Here is a 27,056-nt window from a genome sequence, read left to right as displayed (position 1 = left end):
ATTCCGAGCTGCGGCGCCGGGGCGAGCCTGACACCTACGGTGGAGCACCCACGGGGACCACTCGAAGAAGAATATATGTTAGGTCAAGTTACTGCAGGGTCTGCTACACCATGTGGAAGCGGGAGGCATCAATGGAAGATTCTCTGTTGACTTACCATACTCGTCTTGTCGGAGGTCTACTGCAGAGTGGTCTGTGGTCAATTTGGCAGGTCTACACTAGACCTGCTAAATTGACCACCAGTGGATGGATCCCAGAGTGTTGATCCCCAATATAGATGTAGACCTAGTCACAAACTTTAAGGTCAGAAGTAACCATCATGATCATCTAATCTGGCCTGCACGCTGAAGATCACAGAATCTCACCCACCCACTCCTGTAATAGATGCACAATCTCTAGCTAAGTGAACGAAGTTCTCAATTCCTGACTTAAACACTCCAACTTATGGAAAATCTACCATTCACATGAGTTTAAACCTACAAATGCCATATGCCCCACACTGTTGAGGAAGACAATCCCTCACCCAGGGACTCTTGATCTGACATAGCCCAAATCTGTTAACCTATAGGATATTATATTAAAATGTCTACATCCTTAATTCAGTGAATAGACAGTGGAATGGTGTAGGCTGGTATTTCTGAGCAGATATGCTATTTGAGATTTCACTTTCTTTTCACTTTTTTTTATCATTTTGGATTTGACAGTATACAGAGCATGCTTGTTTTCTTGCTGTTTGTATGGTGGAATTTCTAATCTGGATCAGAAATGTGTAGACCTCAGAATGGTACTTAATTTAGCGTGATGCATACTGAACGAGATAAATGAGTGTCCTTTACACTATTAGACAAATCAGTAAATATCAGTGGTATCACACCCTGCTTGCAGTTGGTGATGGGTAAATCCTGCAAATGTTTGCACTTGCACCAGGTCTCTCTCTCCTTTTGGAGAAAGAGAAAGACACACATGAGAATTCATAGGCCTGAAGAACATGCTCTGCGTGATAGTGCTGCAGTCATACTCAGCTACCACTGATATTCTCTTGAAATCCAGCAGGTCCTGAGATTTCTTCTTGTTTATGGAAATGCTTCAGCTGTACCAAACCTCAAGTGCAATTACTGAAGCACTAGGAATAGCTTTGAGCCATCAATCAGCCAACTTCACCCAAGTCTCTCCTAAGAATTAAAATCTGGCATGGGGGAATGGAAAACACTCTAGACTTCTTAGAAGGTCTTCAAAACCTGGTCTTGAAGGCATCAGTGCAACAGTGAAATAGGAGCAAAAGGCTTAGAAAAGATTTCACTGCACTTATTTTTCATAGTCTTCCCTAGCTCATACAGGTGCAAGGAACAATGTAATGCCCCTATGTATGCTGAATTCCACAGAAATTTTTGACTGGTTTAAGACAATTAGGCACAGCACACTGGGTCAATATAAGCAATTTAGTGTTAATTATTGAATCTGACTCACTTGCCAGTTTAAGAATGTTTTTACATTACTTTTAATTCCTATTAGTGTAGCGAGGGTGGGAGGAGGCATTTTGATCAGCCCCAGCACACTGCTGTTTATTTCCTGTAGCAATTTTTCTTTCTACCACCTTGCTTTGTTCACTCCTGTTTTTGTTTTGTTTTGTGACACATTTGTGCTGTTCCATGGTTTCAAAGTTAGAGAACATGTTTTACCAACCTTCCCTTGTAAGGCTGCTTATATGTCAGTAATTGTATTCATTTAAGACTGCAGCAGAAAATGAATAGTAGTGTATTGGAGATTATTATGCATCTTGCCCTTTACTGATATAAACCAACAAAGCTCCTGTACGGTCAATGGACCTATGCCAGTTTATTTCAACTAGCAGTTGGTCAACCTATCTACAGTAAATTCTTTCATATCTGGCATTCTATCATCTGAAATTCTCAAATAGCTGGCTTTTTAACCATATGCAAATTTTAGTTAGGTTTTCTGTAAATACGGTACAGCGAAAGGAAACAAATAAATACGGCAAGTACAGTATAAGTTTATAGAGTACGACACTACTCTTGTTGGTAAATAAAGTACTCTGCGTACATCTTTGTTTGTTTCTTAAAATCCAATTTTTTTTTTTACTTTAGTGTTGTGCACTGCTAGGCAAAACTCTCTATTATCCAGAATATTTGACTATCCAACAATCTCCCACTTCCAGGGCTGCCAGATATGAAAGAGTTTACTGTATACATCTGTGGATAAAAATGTGTGGTCCTCTTCTATTTCAAGTGTAGTCCTTCAAGCAGCAACATAAAATGAAATTAACATTAACATTAAGTTAAAACAACACATTTTATCATTAATGATTTGTGGTTGCAAGAGGAGGCATTGGGGGAATGTCAGATTGTGACTTTTACAATAGTTAACAGGTAGCCAGTTTTCTGAAAATGATTGTGTTATATTGCACAGCAATAGCATTCTCCTCGGAGGGTTTAAATACCAGATGCCAACAGAGTCAAACATGTTACAGGATAATGGACTCATGCTGCTTCATAAATGCTGATGCATTAAATGTGAGGCATCTACTGAAAATAAATGTCGAAACAAAATTATGAGGTTTCTTTCTAAAGTGAGAAGCATTCATAATGTCAGCAATTATACATGACAGGGAGTTTATTTATGGTATCACATATGCATCTCTTCGATACTATGTGAAAATGCTGAGGTTGAAGGTGCAAACTGGAGTGTACCAAACGTACAGCAGCACTTTTTAAATGATTCCCTTATTGTACTGGATAATGAGTTCCAAATGCATGGGATTATTAACTCACACCATTTAGAAATCAGTTTCTTATCTAAAGGAATAATCCTGCAGTTCTCATGCAGACAAAACTCCCAGTGACCTGAAATACCTAGAGGGCTTTTTCAGAGTCTTTCTATATGGATGTACGTAAATGAGGGAAAGTGCATAAAATCGAAAACTATAACTTTCTTTATCTTCTTAAGGTAAAAAAAAATATTTCAGGACTAATCAGGTCTTTTTATTGCACTGATTAGCCAGACTTTGTGAATGCAGATTCATCTCAAATGGGACCAAAGACAAGAACAATACTTTATGGAACATAATGATGTAAAACCACCCTGGGACAAAGGACAAAGTGTATTCAACAGCAGCAAAGGTGAACACTTTGAAAACAATGGGGTAGGCGTTGTGCAAATGCACAGCTTGTGCAAATGCTCACAGCTCCACTGAAGAGAACGCAGCTATCGCAACTCACATATGTGGTGCTATGTCGATTTACATCAGCTGACAATTTCCTTCTGTCCATAGAAGTCAGTACTGAGGTCCAAACTCTATTCATCTGGGTCAGGGGAATGATTCTTTGGGAATGCATAATGCTGGCCTATGTCTGATTCTATTGCACTCTATGATAAAGTGGGAGGAGAGCTGAGCCAAAGCACCTTTCAGTGTCATGCAGAAATAAACATTCTCTTCACCCAAGGAGTATTGTTCACCTTTTGTTATTCTGGGAATCTTCAAACAGCAAGCTGAGCCATTTAGCACATGCAGTAGATTAAACAAAGGAGAGAAGAGAAGCCCTTACCCATTGTGCTCTTCCTCTTGTCTTCCCTTTCTTCTGTTCTGTTTGGTATAGCAGGAACAGGAGGAGTTGGTGGTGGAGGGGCACGTCTCTTTTTCTTCTGCAAATCATTCTGTGAGGCTCTGTGAGGAATCTAGGAGAAACCAAATGGAAAAACCCACATTATGAGGGTGTAATGTTAGGGCTCCTGCATAACCTGTAACAGAATTACAGCAGAAATGCAGCAGGGAACAGAATTTGTTTCTAACAAAAAATGTCCTTCAGCTCCAAATAGTGCCATGCTGCTTTGTATGCAAACTCAGATTGGAAGAGAAGGGATTCCACAGCCACTCAGTTGTATGAGACTGCTCCTGGAAGAAATGAAAGGCAATTGTACAAATGTGTGTATTTGTTGATCTTGGGAATTTGTGGGCTAAATATTCTGAGACAGAAGGCGCTTCCTGAATGCAGTATGCATAAAACACCCAATTCAAAGCTCGCTGATATCTTTCCATTGGCCTCTGTAAATTTTGGATTATGGCTAACTACTGGACTTTGTTCATCCAGGGCCTGATTACCTGACATTTTCCCTTAATTTCTTCTCACACAAGCATATATCAGGAGTAATCCTGAAAAAGTCAATGGAGTTAAACTTGAGGAATCAGATTTGCAAGTCCTTTGCTATATACAAGCATGGAAGTGGCCAAGTGCCTTTGTTGGACTGTTGCATTTTTCAAACGAATTTTTGAAGATTTTCTTATACGAGGTGCTAAGGCTTCAAATAAAGGCAACATGCCGAATTTGGTCAGTCATGATGTAAAAGCATATTAGATCATTTTAGTAAAAAAAAAAAAAAGTCACTAGTGTGTTGTTGGATGGCACAATGTTTTCTGCAGCTTAGCCGAATACAGTTCTATGTGTGCATGGCTCTATTATTGATGATCCTAGAAAACTTACTGGGAATAGGTCTGGTTGTGATATGTCCTCCATTTTCACTAAGTGAATAGAGCATTGTGAGATATTAACAGCATGAGGATGAAACAAGCTTAGCAGAGAAAGCAGCTTTGGAAGCCTCCCATACATGTGGCTCCGCCTAAGTACTTCCATCATCACTTGCAATACAGCCGCTATTCCTGTCCTGAAACTCTTCTGAGCAGAAACGAGCAAACATTCTGGGGAGAAAATTCTCCAGAAGCATTAATGAACACATTTATTGCAGAGTATGACAACAGAGCAAACAATAACTTGACAACAGTAAAGGCCACCATCAGAGATTCAGCTGAGCAATCACATGTGAAAGCATTTTTCAAAAGCATTCCGTGCATCCTGACAATATCTGGGATACATGACTGAGTTCCTAACAAGGTCTATGAAAGAGCAGTACCCAATTTAAACCACTCTTCTTCCACAGTGTCAGCAAAATGCTTGTATGTCAGCTCAATCATCACTATACTTTATTGCAAAGATCATGTGGTAAAAACATGAAATCTCCACACAGGTGCAACCAGACAAAGAAATGCTAGTGAAAACCACTCCTAACAACACAAGACCACCTGTGGGACCAATACATGGAAAATTAGTAGGAGGAAAAAGTTTCTCTTCATTTTCTCAAGATCATTTTACTTTTCAGCATAAACTTTATTTCAGCAGAACACTATGCTCTATTAATTTTAAAGTTAAAGAAATTTTTTATATCCTTTCTTTGTAGCTACAATATTTAAAGCTATGAGCATTTCTAAAGTACCTGTCACCCTGGGTTCTTGATGACAGGAACGGTTTACATAAGCCAGAGAGGAATGGTAACAAGTTGCATACTTAAGAAGGATCTGCATAATACCAAGCTGTTATGCAATCTGAATCAGTGGGTTTTTTTCACACCATATTTACTAATTTGCAGACCTTAGGGTCCAATTCAGCAAAGCACCCAAGATCGTGTTTGAAGTTGACCACATACATAAGTGCTTTGCTGAACTGCAGCCTTATTAGTTCCTTCTTTTTTTTGGGGGGGGGAGGGGGGGAGGGGCGGGACAGGGAGAAAACGAGGGAGTGGTGCAAAGGCAACACATTAAAGTAAGAAGGAACTTTTCCTGGAACACTCTTTGTGACTGGGGCTGTGGTGGAGGAGGTACTGACAAAGCAAGTTCTACATCTGGGTGTAATGAAAGACATGCTGGGAGATGTAAAAAGGGCCATAGGGCAATGATGAATAGGGCCCAGTTTTCCTAAGCACTGGCAACTCAGCTCAGCCCAAGATGTGAAAATGCTGCTTGGCTCTCGCAGTTAGAATTTAAACTAACAATTCTGAGGATGAAGCATGAACTGGAGCTCAGACACACATATTCAGTGAGGAGTGAGAGTGTGTCATTTTTATTTTGCCAGTGTTTTGAATACAACTCCAGTTTTTGGAAGATTGCCACAGTCCTGCTGAGAAATAAACTGCTGTTTTCTTTTGTTCACAATTTGATAGGGCAGATAATTGCTGCGCTATACCAAGGAACTATTCAGAAGCCATGCATTCATAAAGTGCTACACTTTATCAGAAAATTAGTAACAAATTGCCTACTATACAACAATTAAGTGATGAACTATTCAAATAAATTCCAAACATTAAAATAGATACCAGACATATAGATATAAACTAAATTGTTATACAGACTAGATATATTTCCTCTAAGCTAGATTAATTTTTTTGTACATTAGTCAGTCAAACTTGGAACAAATATGAAGTTTGCAGTTTGCCGTTGATTCACTGATCATTTTGTACTTGCATTTTATCCCGTCTCATCTTCAGTCTCTTTCTCTCTCTTTCTCATTTAATATTGTGAAATATTTCAAAGATGCGCCATGTTTTTGTGAGGATCTGTCCAGTTCCATCTGGAATGCTATCACTGCATAAAAAATCATCATCACCAAAGATTCTGAGCTACAGAACACCTGTCCTTGGTTGTAATCTTATTCAGGCCGTAAGAGACCATATTTACCGTCAGCCGGTGACTTGCTCTCACTGAAGTAGAGAGGGCCTAACTTAAAAAGGGCCCTGACTCCCAATACTACTTTATTATTAAAACAAGAGCAGAAATTATTCCGCACCTAGGAGGTAAATGAATAAGGCTTTTTAAAAATAATCAAGTACTGAAAATAAGCAAAAGGTATAAATATTGTGGAGAAAAATCTGTATTCTCTCAACTTAGCATTTGAATGTAAAACAGCCACTGAAGCTTGAAACTGGTTCCAAAGTGCAGGTTACACAAAGCACTTTGCTGAATGAACACTTAGGGTACAGTACGCTAGTTTTCTTACACTTGATAAAGCTGTACTGGACTTTGAATGTGTACCTTTTAAATGCTACACAAAATAAAAAAATTGAGCTAATCTCTGTTGCACTGTATGAGTGAGAGGGCACGACTGGGTACAGGGGTCCTATACTTGAAGAGTATTATAACCTATATTCACAGTGCTCCTGACTTGCATTCAGGTGAGAAATATCTGTTTCATGACAAATAGAAACAGACAGACGCTACAAGAGCTGGTAATTTACTGTATATTGTTGTAATGAGTAGCATCACTGTAAATGTACCCTCGTGTGGAGAATGAAGTTTGGAATTTTGGTGGAATAAGAAGGCACTGAACTCTCATCATTACTACTAAACTAGCTACTGTATCTTTTTCAGCCTTTGCTATTCTGCAGCCTGAGAAGTCAGAGCATCTGGAGTGGCAACTGTCCCAGTGCACAGCAATTTCCATCATCAAAACTGAAAAAGTGACAATGTATCAAGATAAAACAAAAAAAAAAAGTTAAAATGAATTCTTGTATTTATAGAGGCAAATTTACCATCGCTTTTATTCTACCAACGTCAGTTGCGTTACAGCAGATGTAGGTGTACTACATGAGCACTTTTCATTCAACAATCTCAAAAGTGCTAAGTAGACAGCTGACAGACTATGGATGCACGTTGTTTTTGTTCAGAATGCTTGTTAATCATCACATATTCCACAAGATGTTCTACCAGCATGTAACACCTTTCATGTTCACTCTGTTCCCATAAGCACAGCAGCCATTTTCACTGCTACTGACAATTCTGGAAAGATGGGAAGAAGAAAGATAAAAGACTAGAAGCCTTGAGAACGAAAGAGAAAAGGAGGCTAACAGAATTTTCCTTTGTAAATGACAGAGATCCTTTGGGTCTTAGTGAAGAAGAACAAGCATGTGAAAAGCATTAGCTTGGTGCATCAAATTCCTCAAAGACACATTACTTCCTATTCTACCAGAGGAAGAATCTTCTGCAGACAGCAGCTTATTTTCAGCTTGCACACTTATTTACCAGTGATACTTGCCTTCAGGGCTGAGCTTACATAGTTGTGTAGAGGCACAAACAACAAGAATGTTACTAAAAAGGGGGGAAAATAGCAAATGCAAGAACAACTTAAATAATGAAGGTTTAGTCAATTACACAAAAATATTGCTTCCATTATCCTGTTGGCTAAGTACAATGTACTCACATACACACCATAAAGAAGATGAAAAGCTTGTTTGAAACTAGCAGTTCTACACATATATAAATAGTGTCTAGTTCAAGACTGGGTCATAAAAATTGTTAGACGTGGTTCTCTAATGTCAACCTTGGTAAATATATCTAGGAGGCAAACATAAATGGCAAAAAACACAAAGGACATTGTGTGTCCTTTTTGCAATCGTACATCCCAAAACAATAGAACTTGGAAATCATTTGTTATGGCTGGCTGCTTCTTTTATAAAGAAATCAAGCCTTAACAATATTATCTGAAGTAATTTCCCATTCAAACTTTGCTATAAGAGCCCCTTACTGAGTGCAACAGATTATTTTGCTGTTCTCAGCACTTGGTTCACTTTTGTGGCATTTTTAAGAAAGCTTGATGAGATGATTAGGTGAGTTTCTGGTTATGCAACAAACAGAAAGCCATGTTAACTTCAGGACATGTTTTTAAAATGTTTTTCTGAGCGTGGGCTGCTACCATAAAATTGAACTAAAATAGTCCTTTGTGACCTAAATCTGACAAATACTGTTCACCCCTTCTGCCTCTTTTAATGATGAGACCACACAAGATGCAAACGTCAATTAAATTCATGTCACTGGTTCATGTGGTATGTTGGAAAATATTTACAGTATTACAGGCAAAGCATTGGAGGAACATGGTGAGTGTATTTAACTTTTGTGAGTGTTCAACACTTGAATCACATTTTTGGCCTAAATATGATATTTTGGTAAACACTAAACACTAAAAATGTATTAACAATCCAAAGGGAAAAAATGGCATGTCAAAGTGGTTGGGAAAGCAAGTCCTATTTGGCTTATACCCAAGAATTTCATTCTACAGCATTCTAGTGGGCACATCAGGTACATCAGCAATTGAGAAGGACAGATTATGCAGGTATGGTAGAAAGGGAAACATCCAGCTAGAATACAACCCAAAAGGGATAATGAACTTTCTTCACACACATAACAAGCACCACCACAAAATTCAAAAGGCAGATTTCAACACCTGCATTAGTACCCTCTGCCTAATCTCCCATTGTGCTTGTCAACTTTTCGCTGTCACCTATTCCAATGAATTCCCAATATCCCAGCCAGAGCTCACTATGCTGGTCTGCTAAATACCAGCCACTCCTGATTTGTACTCTCTCTCCAAATCTACCCTCAGTGAACATTGGTGCATGAGAGAGGTGTCAGCAAGATGGGTGCCCAGAACACTGAGTTCTGAACAAAACATAGCACAACCTAACATTTCCAGGAAACTTTTGTGGTGGTTTCCAGCAAGCCCAGAAAAATTGATGAGCAGGATTCCCACTGGGAATGAACCACAGATTTCCGATCCTGCCTATTCACCAGATTTGGCTCCCTCAGTCTTCTCTCTGCTCCCTAGGTTGAAGGAGGACCTCTGTGAGAAGAGTTTCAGGGACGATGAGATGATTGCAGCAGTCTAGGGGTTTCTCGACAGACAGGACAAGGACTTCTACAAGACAGACACTAGAGAAGCTGCAGCTGTACTGGACCAAGTGCACTATCACCCAAGAGGATTTACTGAAGAACAAACAGCTGAATACAAACTATGTTTTTTCTTTGTCAGGCTAGAAACTTTCTGAAGGCCTTTTGTATTCCTAAAACACATGTACATAGTATCATCTTTAGGTCAGTGAGCTTGCCTTCCAGACCTCACTGCCTCTCCTTTTCAATAACGACGCCTCCTTTATTCTTTGTTATTTTATTGACTGCTCTCATATGCATTTTTTTTTTCAGTTTTTATTTGTGTGCACAAAAGGGGACACTACAGGTGTAATGTCCTACACAGTGTAAGGAAGATTGGCAGAGTGTGGCCTGCTGAAACCACTCATAGTCAGGGCAAACGTACCGTATGAGACCTCCTGGTCTTTCTTCTCTTCCACAAAGAAGGCAAGCAAATCTTGAAATAGGAAGAATAAATTGATGGGGAGATGTGCTCATAAAAGATAAGATTTACCTGTCTTGTTAACTGGGTTCAAACTCTTCATCTATCACCCACACTACTGCTGCTTCTGTTTTGTAAAAAATGGTAGAATGGTTGGGTTTTAATTTTAAAGGTGTCCAGTGTGATTTTGTATACTGCTTACTGCAGATGAGTAGAAAATGTTTTGAACCAAGCAGAAGCTATTATAAAGACATCAACAACACAGAGATAAATCTTTAAGCAGCCAAAAGGAGACATAAATCTGTCCATTCAATTTGATGATACAGGAGCTACTCCATTTAGCTGAGCTTGTATTTTCACAGAACTGCAAACTCTTCACCCTGACTAACTTGAACAGCCATAGCAAGTCCCAGTTTGACATTCATATATCCTTCACACTCTTTACTCACATGTCTAATACTGCCAGGATAGGCTCTTACCAGACTCTTCTTTGGCACAGATTGACGGAGAAACCAGATTCTGGGATTTTCTCTAAAAACAGCACTGATGAGTAATTTTATGAAGGCTGATCCCACAAAGTTATACTCTGCGGCATTTCTGGACATGATGAATTCCTCCGTCCCAACCCCATAAAATAACGTTGTACCTTAGCTGACTAGAATTTCAAATTGTGTGTCTGAATTCGATTGTACTGTATACATACAGTCGTTACGGTCTGATGTTTCTTTGAGTGCTTCCAAAAAATGGTCACTATGTTACAGAAGATCATTTCAGTGGTGGGTAGCGAGGCCAACAGCTGCTGTAAGCCCGGGGGCAAAGTGAGAGAGGGCCCTGTCTCCATCCCCCAAAAGCAATGGGGCCTAGGGTAGCCAGTCATCAACACTGCCCAAACTGTGGTGCTGCCCCTCCCCATTCCCTCAGAGCCATGTGGAGTGGGAAGCAGCATCACTGTGGCACTTCAAAGGATCCTGGAGCTCCTGGCCCCTTTGAAACACCAGGCCCAGGGGCAATTGCACCCTTTGCTGTCCTGACCCAATCAGCGAGCTTGGTGGTAGGATATGTTAGTAACTGTCTTTGATCCCCAATGCAAAACAATAAAAAAATTAGATTGTGGCTCTATTGAAATATTAAAAAACATGGTACATGGTAACATTTTTGGGCTGATTTAAGCTGATGCAGAGATTCTATAAAGTAATTGTAATGTACCATTGAAAATTATCCACACATTTAATGCAGATTCTACTCTTACTGATGCCAGCACAGTTCCTTTGAACTGTCAATGTGATTTCTGTTGGAACTACACTACTAAGCATTTTTATGAATGACCTGGAAGAAAATTCGAAGTCACTGGTACAGTCTGCAAAAACTGGGGGGAGTGGTAAAGTCATTGCTACAGAGCAATCTGGATCTCTGGATAAACTGGGCATAAGCAAACAATATGAGTTCCTGGGAATATACACATCTCAGAACAAAGGACGTAAGCTTTATTTACATGATAGGGGACTCACATATGGATGATACCTTGAACCAAGTTGTAAAGAAAATCCAAGTTGCCTGCAAAGATTCTCCAGCCATCCAAGGAACACAGACCGTTGTTACTGGAGATTCAATACTCAGAAGAATTGAAAGAACATTCCAGTAAAATCACTAAGACTGGATAGATATCTGAAATTCATGGGGAAGAATCCACTAGTGCTGGTTCACATCAGCTGTAATGAGCCTGTGCTATGGGATATTTTGCAGATAGTAAATGACATCATGGAATTCAAAAATGTGCTAAGATACTTCCTGTCTCAGAAGCAAAAGGCAGAAAACTCTGGAAGTGAACCACTATCTAGGTATGTTGTGTAGGGTGGTGGGCTTTGTTTTTCTGGAACGTCTGTCCACCTTCTAAGAGGACCAGGGCATATACAGTTTAAATGGCCTCCTCCTCAAGAAATGGGGACCAATATCCTCAGGGACAGATTGGTTAAACTAGTAAGAGAGTTTAGCTAATAGCACATAGGGAGGTTAAAATGAAGGAATTCTGAGTACTCAGCACAAAATCAAGACACCAAGAACAAAACCAAGGACACAAAGAGAAGAAATTCTTTAACTGCCTATATACCAACGTTAGTGGCCTAGGTAACAAACAAGGGAAAATTGAATTGCTGATTTGTAAGCATAAAATCTATCCAGTTGGCATTACTAAAACCTAGTGGGATGATCTGCACAATTGCATGTTAAAATATCAATGATTCATGAAAGACTGAGTAAGCAAAAGTGAAAGGGGAGTACAAGTCTATGTCAAAAATGCCATTATCTGGTTCTGAGTCATAGATAACTGAAGAGAGTGGCCTCCAGTGTTCATTAATCAGTGTTCTAACAGATGATGCACAAGATGAGATATCAATTGGTTCTGCTACAGACTGACAAATCACAAAGGAGAACACAGTGACTATCTCCTTATTCACCTATCTATAATATGGGGGGCGGGGTGGGGACCTGTGTAATCATGGGGGACTTCAATTTGAGTATGTAGTGAGGCAGAGTGGCTGTTCACTGACCCGGACGGAGAGGAACCCCGCTGGGAGCCATTTTGGGCCAAATCTGACCCCTTCCCATCACCTGAGCAGAAGTCAGTAGGTGGGACCAAGGCTATAAAAGCCCAGACTGAGGACACAGATGGGGCCCAGCCTCCAGAGGAACCAGAGGTCTGCTCAGTGCTCCCTGCCTGGGAGGCTGAAGACCAGCTGGAACTAGAGGGACCTGCAGAGAGCTGAGGTCTGGATTGGACCACCTGGGCCCCTCTCCACCAACTCAGGTGAGCTGCCTGTGTCACAAGGGTGAGTGGAGAATCCAGACTGCAACACGTTGTCCAAGGACCTTTAATGGTCCTCTCTAATGCCTGGGCCACTTCCGTTCTCCCCATCCGCACATATCTGGGCGTTTGATCAGGCTCTTGGGGGCTCATGGAGTTCCAGGTCTGGGGGGCCTGATCCAGTCCTCTGCCGCTTTCAGGTCTTGTTGCCTCAACCTAGCTTGGGGTACCATCTGAGGTCGCAGTTCAGGCCTGTCCTCAGGGTCAGGCTGATCTCTGAGGCGTTCAAGGAGTGCCAGGGTTGGCAGGGGTCCAGGAGCTCCAGTCCAGACCTCAGTGCTCTGCCTGCACTGCTCCTGACCCAGGAGACAGACTGTTGCTGGGCTCATTATAAACTGTTTGTCACCCCGCCCTGCACTAGGGCCTGGGCTCTCCCAAACTGGGTGGTTGTTGCCCCGCCCTGAGCTAAGGTCTGGGCTCTCTTAATCTGTGTTTGTTGCCCTGCCCTGAGCTAGGGTCCGGACTCGCTGAACTCTGTTTGTGTACCAGCCTGCCCTGAACCAGGGCCTAGGCCCTTTGGGTTGAGTTTATTTACCATCTGCCCTGACCTAGAGCTATGACCCCTGACTGGAGCTACTTCCCCTATCGCCCGCCTGATGCCAGGCCGGGTGTCTGAACTCTTGTCCCCTGCCCACCTGAAGTGAGGTTGGTCTAAGAAACTACTGACTTGGGGGTTTGTTTTGATACCTGCAGCAGTGGGGTGGAGTGGCCGCCCACTGACCTGGAGTGGTTTATGTGGAAATCTCATGCTACCAGTACCAAAACACACTTGGAATTTCAATACATCATAGACAACAATTTCCTAAGTCAAAAAGTGGTTCAGCCTGTATGAGGGAATTCTGTATTAGATCTCATTCTAACAGATAACTTATCACACAACTAAAAATTTAAGTAGCTTAAGTACAAATAATCATCACACACACACACAACTTGGTGCTTTAATGCGGCCAATTTCACCAAGCTGAAAATTGTTTTATGGATAATCAGAACATGAGCTCCCAGTGAGATGTTGTGGTCAAAAGAGATAATGTGATTCTGGGATACATTAACAAATGACACTAGAGTAGGAACACAGAGATTATTTTAACCTCTGTACTTAGCACTGGCATCACTAGTGCTGGAATACTGTGTCCATTTCTGGTGTTTGCGATTCAAAAAGGATGTTGATAAATTGAAGAGGATTCATAGAAGAGTCACAAAAATGATTAGAGAATTACAAAACCGGCCATACAGTGACAGAGCTCAATCGATTTCACTTAACACAGAAGAACCTACATGGGGGACAAATATTTCATAATGTCCTTTTCAATCTAGCAGAGAAAATTATTAAAAGTCCAATGGCTGGAAAACGGAAGTTAGACATATTCAGATTGGCAATAAAGCCTTATCTTTGATTATAAGTGTCATTTACCACTGGAACAACTTACCAAAGGTCATGGCTGATTCTCCATCACTGACAATATTTAAATCAAAATTGAATGTTATTCTAGAAGATTTGCTCTAGGAATTGTCAGGGGGATAGTCTATGATATGTGTTATACAGCAGGTCACATGAAATGAAAAGTCCCTTCCAGCCATGGGATCTATTATTTCCTAATTTACTTTTGGATTTTGTAACCCCCCAATATAAAAAATGCCAGCTCAGACGTCACCTGGATAAACAAGGTGCACGATACCAATAGAGTGATCAGGGTTGGGTTGATAAATTGGCTACTGAAAGAAACTTACAACTAACACATATGCTATCCTTTGGAATATGGAACATCTGAACACTGTAGGTAACTGGAAAATTAGAGCTGCTTTGGAAGGAGATGGAGAGATACTGATGCAATATACTTGCACTGGCAGAGATGCGTTGGACAGGATCAGGAGAGATATGCAGTTGGGAAGTCCTTTGGTCAGGAAACGAAATGAAGCATGAAGCAGGATTTGGATGCCTTCTTAGCAAAACAGCTAGAAGAGCATTATTAGGATACAAACCAGTGAATGCAAGAATGATGGTATCGAGATTCAAAGCAAAACCTATTAACATCTCAGTCATTCAGATGTATGCACCCACGTCAGGCAGTACGGAGGAAGAGATTGGGTTATTCTATAAAGACGTGCCAAAGACGGTGGAGGAGATCATTGGAGGAGATTGGAATGCGAAGGCTGGAACAGGTAACGAAGGTTGGGAGAGAGTCATGGGAAGGTTTGGATAAGGAGAAAGAAATGAATGAGGAGAGAAACTACTAGAGTTTGCTACAGAGCAGGAGATGGTGATCTGCAACACAAGATTCCAACAAAAGGACTGTAGGAAGTGGACAAGACGATCAAATGATGGGAAGTCCAAGAACATGACAGATATGATTTTGATTAGAAGGAGATGAATAACATCGGTACAGCAGTGCCGAACTTTCCAAGGAGCAGATATAGACTCAGACCACAGTCTAGTGATCGCAAACATCAAGATAAAACTCAAAAGAAAATATAAGACACAGTTTAAGAAAAGAAGAGACATGGCAAGGCTATGTGAGAAAGAAACAGGGAATGCATACAGAGAAGATTAAGAACATCGCCACAAAGAAAGACCTAGATAAGAGAGTTGCAGGGATAGCCATCGCTATAGAAGAGGCAATTGACCAGACTGTTCCAGAAGAAGAAAAGATCAATAAGAAGTGGATTACTCAGGAGACAATGAAGTTGGTTCAAAAGAAGAGAGCATTGAAGGTGAGAAGAGATGTCTCTGAGACAGCAGAACATCAATATAGGGGGAAACGCAATGAGGTAAGGAAAGCAGTCAGAAAGGGCTAAGGAGAAATGGTTAGAGGAGCAATGTGAAGATATAGAGAGGTATTATGGCCAATGTAAGACGAGAGAGGTGTATAAGACTATTAGGAATATTAACAGGAAATGGTAACCAAAGCAGATGGTGATCAAAGATCAGAGCGAAGAAGTGCTCACGAGCAGAGAAAAGATTGTGCAGCGATGGACGAGATATTGCACGAACTTAAACAAAGCACAGTTGGACCCAAGTGTCTCAGAGAGACTGATTGAAGAACTGAAAGAGATATTTCCATTAAGCATCAAGAGCGAGACCGATATTTCAAAGGAGGAAGTACAAAAAGCAGTGAAATGCCTAAAGAACAACAAGAGCCCTGGAAATAATAAGATTGTGGGAGAGATGATCAAATACAGCTGAGAAAGCATGATTCAGGAAATACACCGACTATGTAATATAGCATGGAAAGGAGGAAAGGCGCATAAGGAATGGACAAGATCTGTGCTAGTGACAATAGCCAAGAAAGGAAGCACACTGGAGTGCAAGAACTAACGAACAATTGCCCTAACAAGTTGTCTAGGCAAGGTGCTGATGATGATACTGACAGAAAGACAAAGATCGCAGATAGAAGAACATATAGCAGATGAACAAGCAGGGTTCAAAAAAAGATAGAAATACCATACAGAAGATATTGGCACGAAGACTGATGACAGAAAAAGCTTGACGAAAGAACAACAACATATACACTTACTTCGTCGATTTTCAAAAGGCATTTGACAGTATAGATCAGAAAGTGACTTGGGTGGTGTTGGAGTCATATGGAACGGATAGCAGACTGATACGGTTGTTGAAGGATATCAATGATAATGAGGAGGCAGAGGTGAGAACACGCTGGGGGTTAGGAAGTTGGTTTAAAACAAGTAGAGGTATGAGAGAAGGACATCCAATATCGCCAAGTATCTTCATCGCACATCTGGAGAGAGCAATGGACAAGATCAAGGAAGAGGCAGAAGGGGTATCTGTACACAGGAAAAGAATTAACAACTTGAGGTTCATGGATGATATAGTTATCATTAAGGGAGATAAGGAGAAGCTAGCAAAAATGATGCAGGTATTAAATGAAGAAGGGAAGCGATACGGACTGATTATAAACATTGATAAAACAAAAACAATGTTATTTGGAGATAAGGAAATAGGAAGGAAGATCAGTGTTGATGGTATTGAACTAGAAAATGTAGAGAAGTTCACATATCTGGGGAGCAACATAACGTATGATCTAGACTGTAAGAAGGAGATAGTGACTAGAATAGCAAAAGCAAGAGCGAGTTTGAAGGCAATGGATAAGATCTGGAAAAGCAAAGCAATTAACTTAAGAACGAAGCTGAGCGTCTTGAAAATGTGTGCATTCAGCTGCATGTTGTATGGATGTGAGACATGGGTGATAACGAAAGATTCAAAAAGAAGAATATTGGCATTTGAAAGGAGTTGTTAGAGAAAGAATCTGAGAATAGGATGGATGCAGAAGGTCACCAATGAGGAATTATGTAGAAATATACAGCTGAAAGAGAACCTGCTGCAGAAGGTTATAAAATGGAAGCTACAACTATTTGGGTATATTTACAGAATGAATGACGAATGAAAAATCAAGACCCTGGTATTCAGCATAATGGATGGTTCGAATAGGAGAGGCAGACCCCTCAGAGAATGGATAGATGATACAGTAGATTGGTGCGGAACTAGTCAACAGAACCTAAGCCACTCTGCACTGGACAGGGAAAGATGGAAGGAAATAGTGAGAGCGGCATCAGACACCAATGGGCTCTGTGCCCACGGTTATTGACGATGACGATGAACCCCTCAATAGCATTCTTTTAATCTATTTGTTTTCCACCTAATACAAAATAAAGGCTACCAAAAGACAGACTTACATTGGGCCACATGACACAGTCTAAACTCACTGAACTATGTTTGATGAGGCAAAGGTAGTATAAGTAGAGGTAGGCAGAAAATGCAGTCTTGGGTGACCTGAAAATTCACAAATCCTTGTTAAGCTTGCTGAATAATTTTGACTGAACTGAAAAATAAGAATGTGTTGGCAATGCCAAATTATGGCATTTTTACTTTGTGTTTAATTCATCAAGTGGCTGGAGAAGATCCAAGAAGTGATGGTGGTGCGACCTCAGAGATTATAGCCCTCACCTGATATGTGGGAGACTTTGACTTAATTCCCCTTCTCCACCCAACACAGAGGAGGACTAGAACCTGGTGCACCATAGCACACTGCTAAAAGTTATAAGAAAGAACCACTTCCTCCTCCCCTGTCCGTTTTGTGAATTGAGTCCTCACTTGCTTTTGTTTAAAGCCAGAATCAAGAGGAACAATTTCACGCTGAGTCTAATGAAACATTTGTTCCAAAACGTGTTCTGACTTTTCTGATTTGCCAAAAATGCCTAAAAACTTCACTTTTGGTTTTACTAGAAACAGAATCTTGACTTTTTTTAATTGCCAAGAAAACAAAATATTCAATATTAGCAGTGGTCTAATTAGAAATAATCTGCCTATTTTAAAACGTAAGTTTAATAGACTATGAAAAATATTTTAAAATAATACAACTTCTAATAAACTTAGGCTAAGATTTTTAAAAATATGTAACAGAGTTAAGAGAAAATATCCTATTTCTTAGGGCATTAGTCTGGCACTTTGAAGACATTGGCTCAATTCTCTTCCACAAACACCATGGATGAATTTGAGTATACTAACAAATTTCTATGTGCCTTAATTCCTCCATCTCTAAAATGGGCATCAGATTTCCCCAGACAGAAATATAAATTCATCAAGCAATTTTAGCTGTTCAGATGCTATAAAAATAGGGCCACACTGTAAGTAGTTAGACTAAAATCTTACAGAAATTTAATGGGATTAAAATGCCCACCACCATTAGGCTCTTAAAAATCTCACCCTTATTTAATATTATTTTAAATAAAATTAATAAAATATTTCAGAATTTTGGCTATTTTATTGAAAATTTAAAACACTCTCTCCCTTTTCTGATAGTTTAAACAAATCCTGCAAGCTATCAGAAAAACCAAACATAAGTCAAAGTCACTATAGATGTGGTTACATCAATCTCTCAATTAGCATCAGAAAGAGAAGTAGCGTTTAGTATTATTCAGATAATAGGACAAAAAACTGTTATGCTATCTTAATAATTTGTTAAAAATTGAGAAAAATAAGTCACAGATGGCCTTAGTTACTGCAATGTACAGACTATAAGCTAAGAACTGTTTATACGAACAACGTAAGAAAGCCAACTGAAGGTGAAGGGGCAAGCTCATTTATCCATTCGCTTTTAATGAACTCACCTGATGTCATGGTCAGAGGCAGTTAAAAATGAATATGTCTAATCATCTTCAAACACTAACTTCTTCAGCCAAATGTGTCAGACAGGAAACTATCTATAAACAAATCTGAGATGTTAAATTACTAAAATAGCTGCAGTTTCCTCCCTCTCCAAAATCTCATTATTAGCTTTGGTATTATTTCCACTCAAGGAAGTCACTCTACCACACCAAATATTTTCACATGCACTGAAATGTGTAGACCTCACAAGTCCACGGATGTTTGTTTTGTCAAGAGAATTGAATTTCCTCCATTTCTCTGAATACAATGTGGTCCTCATCGATGCTGTCTTCATTTAGAAAGAGGAAGAAACCCCAAACACTTAAAGCCACACAGTTTGATTTGCCACTATGGCGCATTCTTCCTCTAATATCTGAGATTGCTTGTGGGAGAGGGGACTGGTTATTACAAAAAATGCTCAAAAACATATTTTTAGTTGTGCATTGTGCAGTCATTTGATTAGTTTGTAGTTTGATTAGGGGTACAAATCCAGAGCAAAAGGCATTAACATGAGGGTTACATTTCCTTTTAACATTAGATTTAGGATTATGACTTTTTTTTTTTAAAAAGGAAGGGATTCTTAGTGAAAAGAAATTAATTTGTCAGATTCTGTTCTCCCAAGGAAGGACTATCCACCTCTACCACAGCAGCACCTGAAGGAAGGGAACACCATCTGGAAAAGCCATGAAATTAATCTTGCTTAGATTTTTCTCCTGTTCTCCTCACGGAGAACATTTCCAATCCTGTGCTGGAGAACTGGGGTGTGGCCTATAAAGCCTCTGAATTCTAGGTTCTGGGGTGTGTGTGTGGGGGGGGGGGGTGGAACAGACGGCAATTCTGTGAAGCTTGGGGCAACAGTGTGGGTAGCAGCTCCTTCTTGGTACTCTCTGCTCCTTTTCGCCAGGCAGTTCAGGTCTCCTAGGTGCTAAACTAAGAGGACCTCCTTCAGCCCTTTGGCTCCCGCTAAGGAAGACAGTGAGTTACTCCTGCCTAGAACAATACTAAGTCCCAGGCAGGTTTCTGTACTATTTTCCATCCATGGGCAGAATAAATTTTGTTATGTGCTAGCAAGGCATGTGCAAATGTGCACCACCGCTAGAAACATGTTCTGCTGGCTATGGGTGCTCTGCAAATCAGCAGGGCAGCACCTGAATCTCCTGGGCAGCCACCCAAGCACTCAGTTTACAGGGAACACCAGTTCCAGAATTCTGCCAGGTATAGAGAAGAGCTGGCTTGGCCCCATACCAGCCTCATCAGACTCTGCCTCTGAAATTTCCCTTCCCATCCTAGGTGAGTCAGCTTCACAGAATATTTATGAAGGATCTGGCTTCGAATTGGAAGTAGGCCTGCAATGAAGTGGCTAAGCTGCCTCCAATTCCTTGGACATTTCAATAATATAGCTTCCTTCCCCCAGCACAAAATGAAGGATAGCAACAAGTCTCTAGTTAGGAAGTTTTTGGATAATAAGAAATGGTCAACAGACAACAATCTGATGCAGTCAGAACCTTGTGACTTATTACAATGTATAGTACTATTAGTCTCCAGTGTACACTGCATACCAGTTGCATAAGGACAGCCTTTTCTAAAATGAGAATTTCCCACACAGCTTTGCTACTGTATCTTACTAGTGCTGTTCCATTCTTGGACAAGTCTTAGACTTCCAGCAGTGTAGCCTTATGTATAATTCCTCAGTATTTCCTTGTCAAGCTGCAATATAAACGTACTTGTATGATTGCACAAACTGCAACTAGGATAAGATCAGTTATTTTTTTCTATAACCTAAATCAAACAAATCTTTACAGAGGTGAAAGACTAATGAAATAATCACCCAAAGCTTGAAGTGTGGATTTTACTTTAAAGAAGATGTGAATTAATTTAAATGAGAAACAATTCAGAATTCTAACCCATTTGAGAACTCTATTAGACTGCATTCCCTCAGGGATCTATTTTTTCTTGCTTACTTATTTGGATAAAAAAGAACCTGTCAGTAAAGCATGCTTCTATCTAGTTTAGTGTCCAAGAAAGTCACTCTTTGCTTTAATTTTTTGCTTTGCTGAGGATAAAAATTACTGAGAATATGGTGTTCCTGTCAGGGGAAAAAAGTTTATATTCTACAGATTTAATCATTTTCCCCTTTTACTGGTCGCCACTACTTAAGACCTTTTGCTGCTTAAAATTATTTCATCATTGTTCCAGCGTCCACAAATTCTTTGCCCACCAGAGCTTAATAATTGTTAGATACATTCTCAATCTAATGAGAGTTTAAGCAGAACATGACATCAGCATATGCCATTTGTCTGTGTGACTGGCGAGCCAGATGAAATTTACTGTATTTACTAAATGTTGCAACCTTGCCAAATTGCAGGTTTGAACAGAACACTATGTTCGGGTGCTGATGTCTTGCCAGCTTTCAAGGAAGTACTTGACGGAGACCACATGCGGCGGTCAAGTGATATCACCAGATGGTAAATTATGGTATTATTCCCAAGACAGGTAGCATATTTTGTTTTGAAGCAGTGGGTAGTTGCTCCATGAACTCTCCATCAGAAGCAATTTCACAATTGTAAAAGACTAGGAATGCTCTTGATGTTGGGAGGGGAATGCTTTCCTGCACATAATCGGACTACTAAACACGTGATCTGTAGGCTTTATAGCAAATAAATGTTTTATTAACATGTATTTCAAACTAGAGGTCTTCCCTTCAGACCTCACTCTGAACAAATCATGATTTTTGGGGACATGAGGTGAGTACCACAGTGCAGGCATTCAAAATAATGGAAAAATAACAGTAACTTCCTCTTTTAGAGCACTTTTCTTCATTCCATCTCAAAGCTCTTCACAGAAGAGGTCACATTATCTCCATTTTACAGAATGTGAAACTGAGGTACAGAGAAGTGAAAGGACATGCCCAAAGTCACTGAATAGGTCAATAGCACCCAGATCTCCTGAGCCCTCAGTCTGTGGTCTATTAATTAGGCCATAATCCTAGTATGTAAATTAAATCTATATAGTTTCAGTGATATTTTAAAAACTCCCAACTCCCACTGACTTTACTGGGAATTCAGAGCTCTCAAAATATTCTAGGACTGGACAAATACAATTGGTGTGTGACAGGGTAGGAACGTTATATAACCCAGCTTGCAGAAGCTACTAGGAAAGTTGCTTCCTGAGAGATCTTAAAAGACACTGCAGGGCCTTCAGTGCTCATCAACATCATGTGAAATGAGGGTACGTCACACAGCACTTTGCGTAATCCCACCTTAATTTATACCCGCTGTGCAGCCTAAGCTACCACTGCATTTAGCTGACGTTGCCCATGCTTTTTACCTACATGCAGGCTAATGGTTTGGTTATATTTTTTTCTGGGAGTATTTGGCAAATTGTACTAAACTCAATTGCAAAAGTAAACATTTGTCTAGCGTAATGCTGTAAAAACACCAGGAGAAAGGACACTTTCTCTTTTCAGCTTTTGTTATACACATTTGGCTACTTTTTAAACAATCTAAAGCTAAAATATAGAACTCAGTTTTTAAAAAAATCAATCATTTTGAACAGAGCGTTCACAAGATAAGTAACTGTGTTCATTTCCCAGTACTCTGAATGGGAGCTTGGGGTGAAATAGGATTGTAAGACTGATCTGCACAGGGTCAAGGCAGAGGAAGTCTTATTCCCTACTGCACCTCTATGCTGCCTGGGCCATAATCTAGCTCTAAATCTTCACTTCAACTCTTGCAATAACATCCTCATTCATCCTTGCCAAATTTCTGAAACAAATCAATGACCCTTAAATTGCCTTGGGACTGAGGAAGTTGGGATTTTTTAATTGGCTCATTGCACTGGGACATTTTAACCTATTTAAAACTATGGGATAAATGAGACCAAAAAAGGGGGCACGAAAGTTACTGGGAAGGAAGCTGCCTGAATAAAATGGAAAATATTATTAGAACACTTTCTGCAATTTTGCTTTTATAGACTGGACACTCGCTGCTAGCAAATTACTGTGCAACAACATAAAGTAGAACAGCAAGAGATCAGGAAAGGATGGGTGGAAATTTGGATTCACACTGTGGAAACTCCTTAGATTTACAAAGAAGAGAATTATGTCATATGTACTATCCAAATGGCATATGTCCTTAACTGACTCTCTCAGGAGATGTTGAAAAATACATTCACAGGTACTAGAGAGAGTATCGATCATTATTCTTGTAGCCTTTCATAACTTTTGCTTTATATGCCTATGACTGAATGTTCATGTAAAGCCTAATTCACTATACTTTACATTTTTTCTTCTAAAAAACTGGGCCAAATTACTTCCTCTGCTAACAGGTTCAGACCTCTATAAATTCCCTAACCTAAATGTGACTACTTTCTGAGTCCAATACATGCCTTTACTTGCCAATGCATTTTTCTCTCTTTTATTTTAATTTGGTTCTTGCATCATCAGCAGAAGCACAATACAGTTGTCTAGTTATATTATATTTGGAGTGTATAGCAAATGTTATGTGCTATCAGTTGGTTTCAAATTTACAGCACAAATATTGTCTTCTCATACTTGACTAGAACAGGCTTGTGTACTTGGATATTTCTTGTTCAGAAATCTGAATGGGGTATTTAAGGCTCTTTAAGGAGAGAGGAACAAATAACTTTCAAATTAGAAGTTATTCTGTGTTCTAATTCCATAGCCTTCACCATAGGAGACTGTCCCAAAGATGTCATTTCAAGAATCTCAGTCCTTTGCTTCATGCTATCTTCTACAAAAGAGTCCGAGTACATTTTTATAATGGACCGTGTAATGGGATCATCATAGGTACAAATCCCACAGAAATGTTAGGTACATGAAACTTTCAGATTTACGATTGCTCATTCTTGCAAAATTAATTTGATTTATTTCTTCCAACAATATAACGGCTGATGGGAAAGTAAGTTCAAGTTCAAGATCGGCTTTTAAGGCATATGATTACTAATAGCAACATTTGAAAAACTATACATAGTTATACTTTTGAATTTATAATTTTCACCTGCAAAATGATTTCTCACCAGATCATTCAGAGAATAAATGTCCAAGTGTCCGACACTCTCACAAAACCGGTTGAAGTCATTCTAAACTCATCTCTCGTATAAGTCCATTGAAGTTAGCAGAATTTCCCCAGGAATGAATTCAGCCGAATGTTTCCTGCCAGGTTGGAAACATGATTCTTGTTTGCGAAGAACCAGTGATTTGATATGAACTGTACAAGTTCATGATGTCCTGAATAATGCAGTTCTAGTGGCAGGCAGTTTGCAGCTGCACACCTATCAAGCAAGTTGGTTTAAATTGTTTGTTGTAAAAATTCACACTGGAAATACAATTATTCCTTAAAGAACCATTTACATGTCACACAGTGCTTCACCTCGCATAGTTCAAGGATGAAGTTTTATGCTTATAAGCAGGAGACAAAAACCACTGAAGAGAAGGACTAGGATCACAAGGGTACCTGATATTGCATTAATGAGAATCCCACTGCATGGCTTCCAAGCTACTCAAGCCTAGAGAAATGGAGAACTAGTAAGTCACTCAGCTGAAGTCAGCGAGAATTAAGGATGCCACTGCCAACTTTTTAACAGCACAGAACCAAACACCCTGCCTTGCCCCTTCTCCAAGACCTCTGAGGTGGGGCCAGTGACGATGGGCTGGGAGTGCAGGAGGGGGTTCACAGCTGGGGCTGGAGGCATGGAGTGAGTGCTCTGGGAGGGAGTTTGAGTGTGGGAGAGGATTCCAAGATGGGGCAGGGAGTTGGGAAGCAAGGTCCTGTCTGCACTTACCACTGTTACCACATCCCTGTGGCCCCTAGGTGCAAGAAGTCTGTACACACTGATCTTGCACCCACAGATGCTACCCCTGTAGTTCCCATTGGTTGCAGTTTCTGACAGTTGGGACCTGTGGAAGCAGCACCTGGAGTGCAGGCAGTGCATGAAGCCTCTCTGTGCATAGGAGCTGAAGGAACCTGGCTGCCGTTTTCACAAGCTACGGGGAACCAGGGCAGGTAAAGAGTCTGCCTCTGCCCCGGGCCCTCACAGCACCACTGTCCAGACTCTTAATAGCCTCATCGGTGGTGGTGACCAGAACCACCAGGGTCCATTTTTTACCAGGTGTTCTGGTCGAAAACCAGACGCCTGGCAGTCCTCGTGTTCATGGTGCCACAGCATAGTGTCGGTAGTTGTGGGTTCAGATCCTATGAGAGGAATGTGTGGATGAGTGCCTCCTTAGCATCCTCCAGCAGCAACACACCCTATTTTTAACCTAACTTACAGTCATACAGGTACATGAGAGGCTTGGAACTTACTATCACTGTGTGTTTTACTGTACTTGCTTTCAAAGCTTCAACTCAAACTTGTAGAGGATTCCAACAACCCTCACCCCCCACCCCCAGCCTCGCTTCATGCCCCGCAATGATTTGTGACATGAGACTAAACTCCCTCCCCGAGAAAACATGCAGAAAAAGTCATGCAAACGTCTAACTAGGAATGAAAGGTTGAGTGTGGGGAATCTCCACTGCGGGCTTGTTGCAGAATGTCCCATGGGCCTGAGTGAGAATGGCTAGTCTGAGCCCCTGCGGGTGCCTCAGCACTCACATTGCTAATGTTAGTGTCAAGTCAAGTTAAGCTAGCCCATGTCTGTCTACCTAGGCTGAGAGGCACTCTCTCTCCGTTACTGGGCAGACATGTCCATGCCCATGTCTCCGTTACTGGGCAGACATGTCCATGAGGCTAGTGCCTAGGGGCCTAGCCTGAGAAGCTAGATTGAGAACAGAGTGGTGCAACAGCCTGGTTCAGTGGCTGCATTCCTTCTACCCTCCTAGAACTCTAAGGCTACGTCTACACGTGAAGCCTACATCGAAGGAGCTTATTTCGATGTAGCGACATCGAAATAGGCTATTTCGATGAATAATGTCTACACGTCCTCCAGGGCTGGCAACGTCGACGTTCAACATCGATGTTGTGCAGCACCACATCGAAATAGGCGCTGCAAGGGAACGTCTACACGCCAAAGTAGCACACATCGAAATAAGGGTGCCAGGCACAGCTGCAGACAGGGTCACAGGGCGGACTCAACAGCAAGCTGCTCCCTTAAAGGGCCCCTCCCAGACACACTTGCACTAAACAACACAAGATCCACAGAGCCGACAACTGGTTGCAGACCCTGTGCATGCAGCATGGATCCCCAGCTGCAGCAGTAGCAGCCAGAAGCCCTGGGCTAAGGGCTGCTGAACACGGTGACCATAGAGCCCTGCAGGGGCTGGAGAGAGAGCGTCTCTCAACCCCTCAGCTGATGGCTGCCATGGCGGACCCCGCTATTTCGATGTTGCGGGACGCGGATCGGCTACACGTGCCCTACTTCAATGTTCAACTTCGAAGTAGGGCGCTATTCCCATCCCCTCATGGGGTTAGCGGCTTCGACGTCTCGCCGCCTAACGTCGATGTTAACATCGAAATAGCGCCCAACACATGTAGCCGTGACGGGCGCTATTTCGAAGTTAGTGCCGCTACTTCAAAGTAGCGTGCACGTGTAGACACGGCTTAAAAGAGCCTTTGGCCCACAGTGATGGACCTTATATGCACTCAACCCCTAAAACATCTGTATTACCTGAACCCACTTTAAAGGAAGGTTACAGCTACTGGCAACTGGGGAGATTGCCAAGAAAATACAAGGTGTTACAGGAAAGAGTGTTACTGACTAGGCTGGCACTCTGCTCAAAGAGTAACTATTGAAATAACCGCCTCAACAAAGCGCCGTGAGCCACAGTGTTGTTCAAAGTGTCATCTTTTGACTGAGACCCAACACTCACATTATCAATAAGGCTTCAGTTACACTAGAGCGAATTGTTGATAAAAGTCACTGTCGGAAGAGACTTCCCAACAAAACTTCTGGTGACAGAGTGCGGCCACACATCAAGGACAATCAGAAGAGCGCTTCACTCTGTTGACAGAGCGGGTGGACTGCCCAGCTGCTCTCTTGACTAAACAGGAACCTGGAAGCACAGCAGATAGGGCTGCCCATTGTTCTGGATGCCCGGTCTGTGGCGAGAAGGTCCCCCC

General features: G+C 41.0%; 1 protein-coding gene across 5 annotated transcripts in view; it reads right to left on the bottom strand.

Moving 5' to 3' along the window:
* COBL (cordon-bleu WH2 repeat protein) overlaps window positions 1-27,056 on the bottom strand; it is a 271,385-nt gene that overhangs the window by 77,955 nt on the left and 166,374 nt on the right. For all 5 annotated transcript variants that reach the window (XM_074988022.1, XM_074988024.1, XM_074988023.1 and 2 more), the window contains one exon: window positions 3,562-3,691. In XM_074988022.1, coding sequence (XP_074844123.1) covers window positions 3,562-3,691 — 130 coding nt within the window. The remainder of the gene's footprint in view (window positions 1-3,561; window positions 3,692-27,056) is intronic.

This window comes from Carettochelys insculpta, chromosome 2 (genome assembly GCF_033958435.1).
Source record: "Carettochelys insculpta isolate YL-2023 chromosome 2, ASM3395843v1, whole genome shotgun sequence".
Lineage (NCBI taxonomy): Eukaryota > Metazoa > Chordata > Testudines > Carettochelyidae > Carettochelys > Carettochelys insculpta.
Note: the sequence above shows the minus strand (reverse complement) of the source record. Positions and strands in the feature narration are given on the sequence as shown.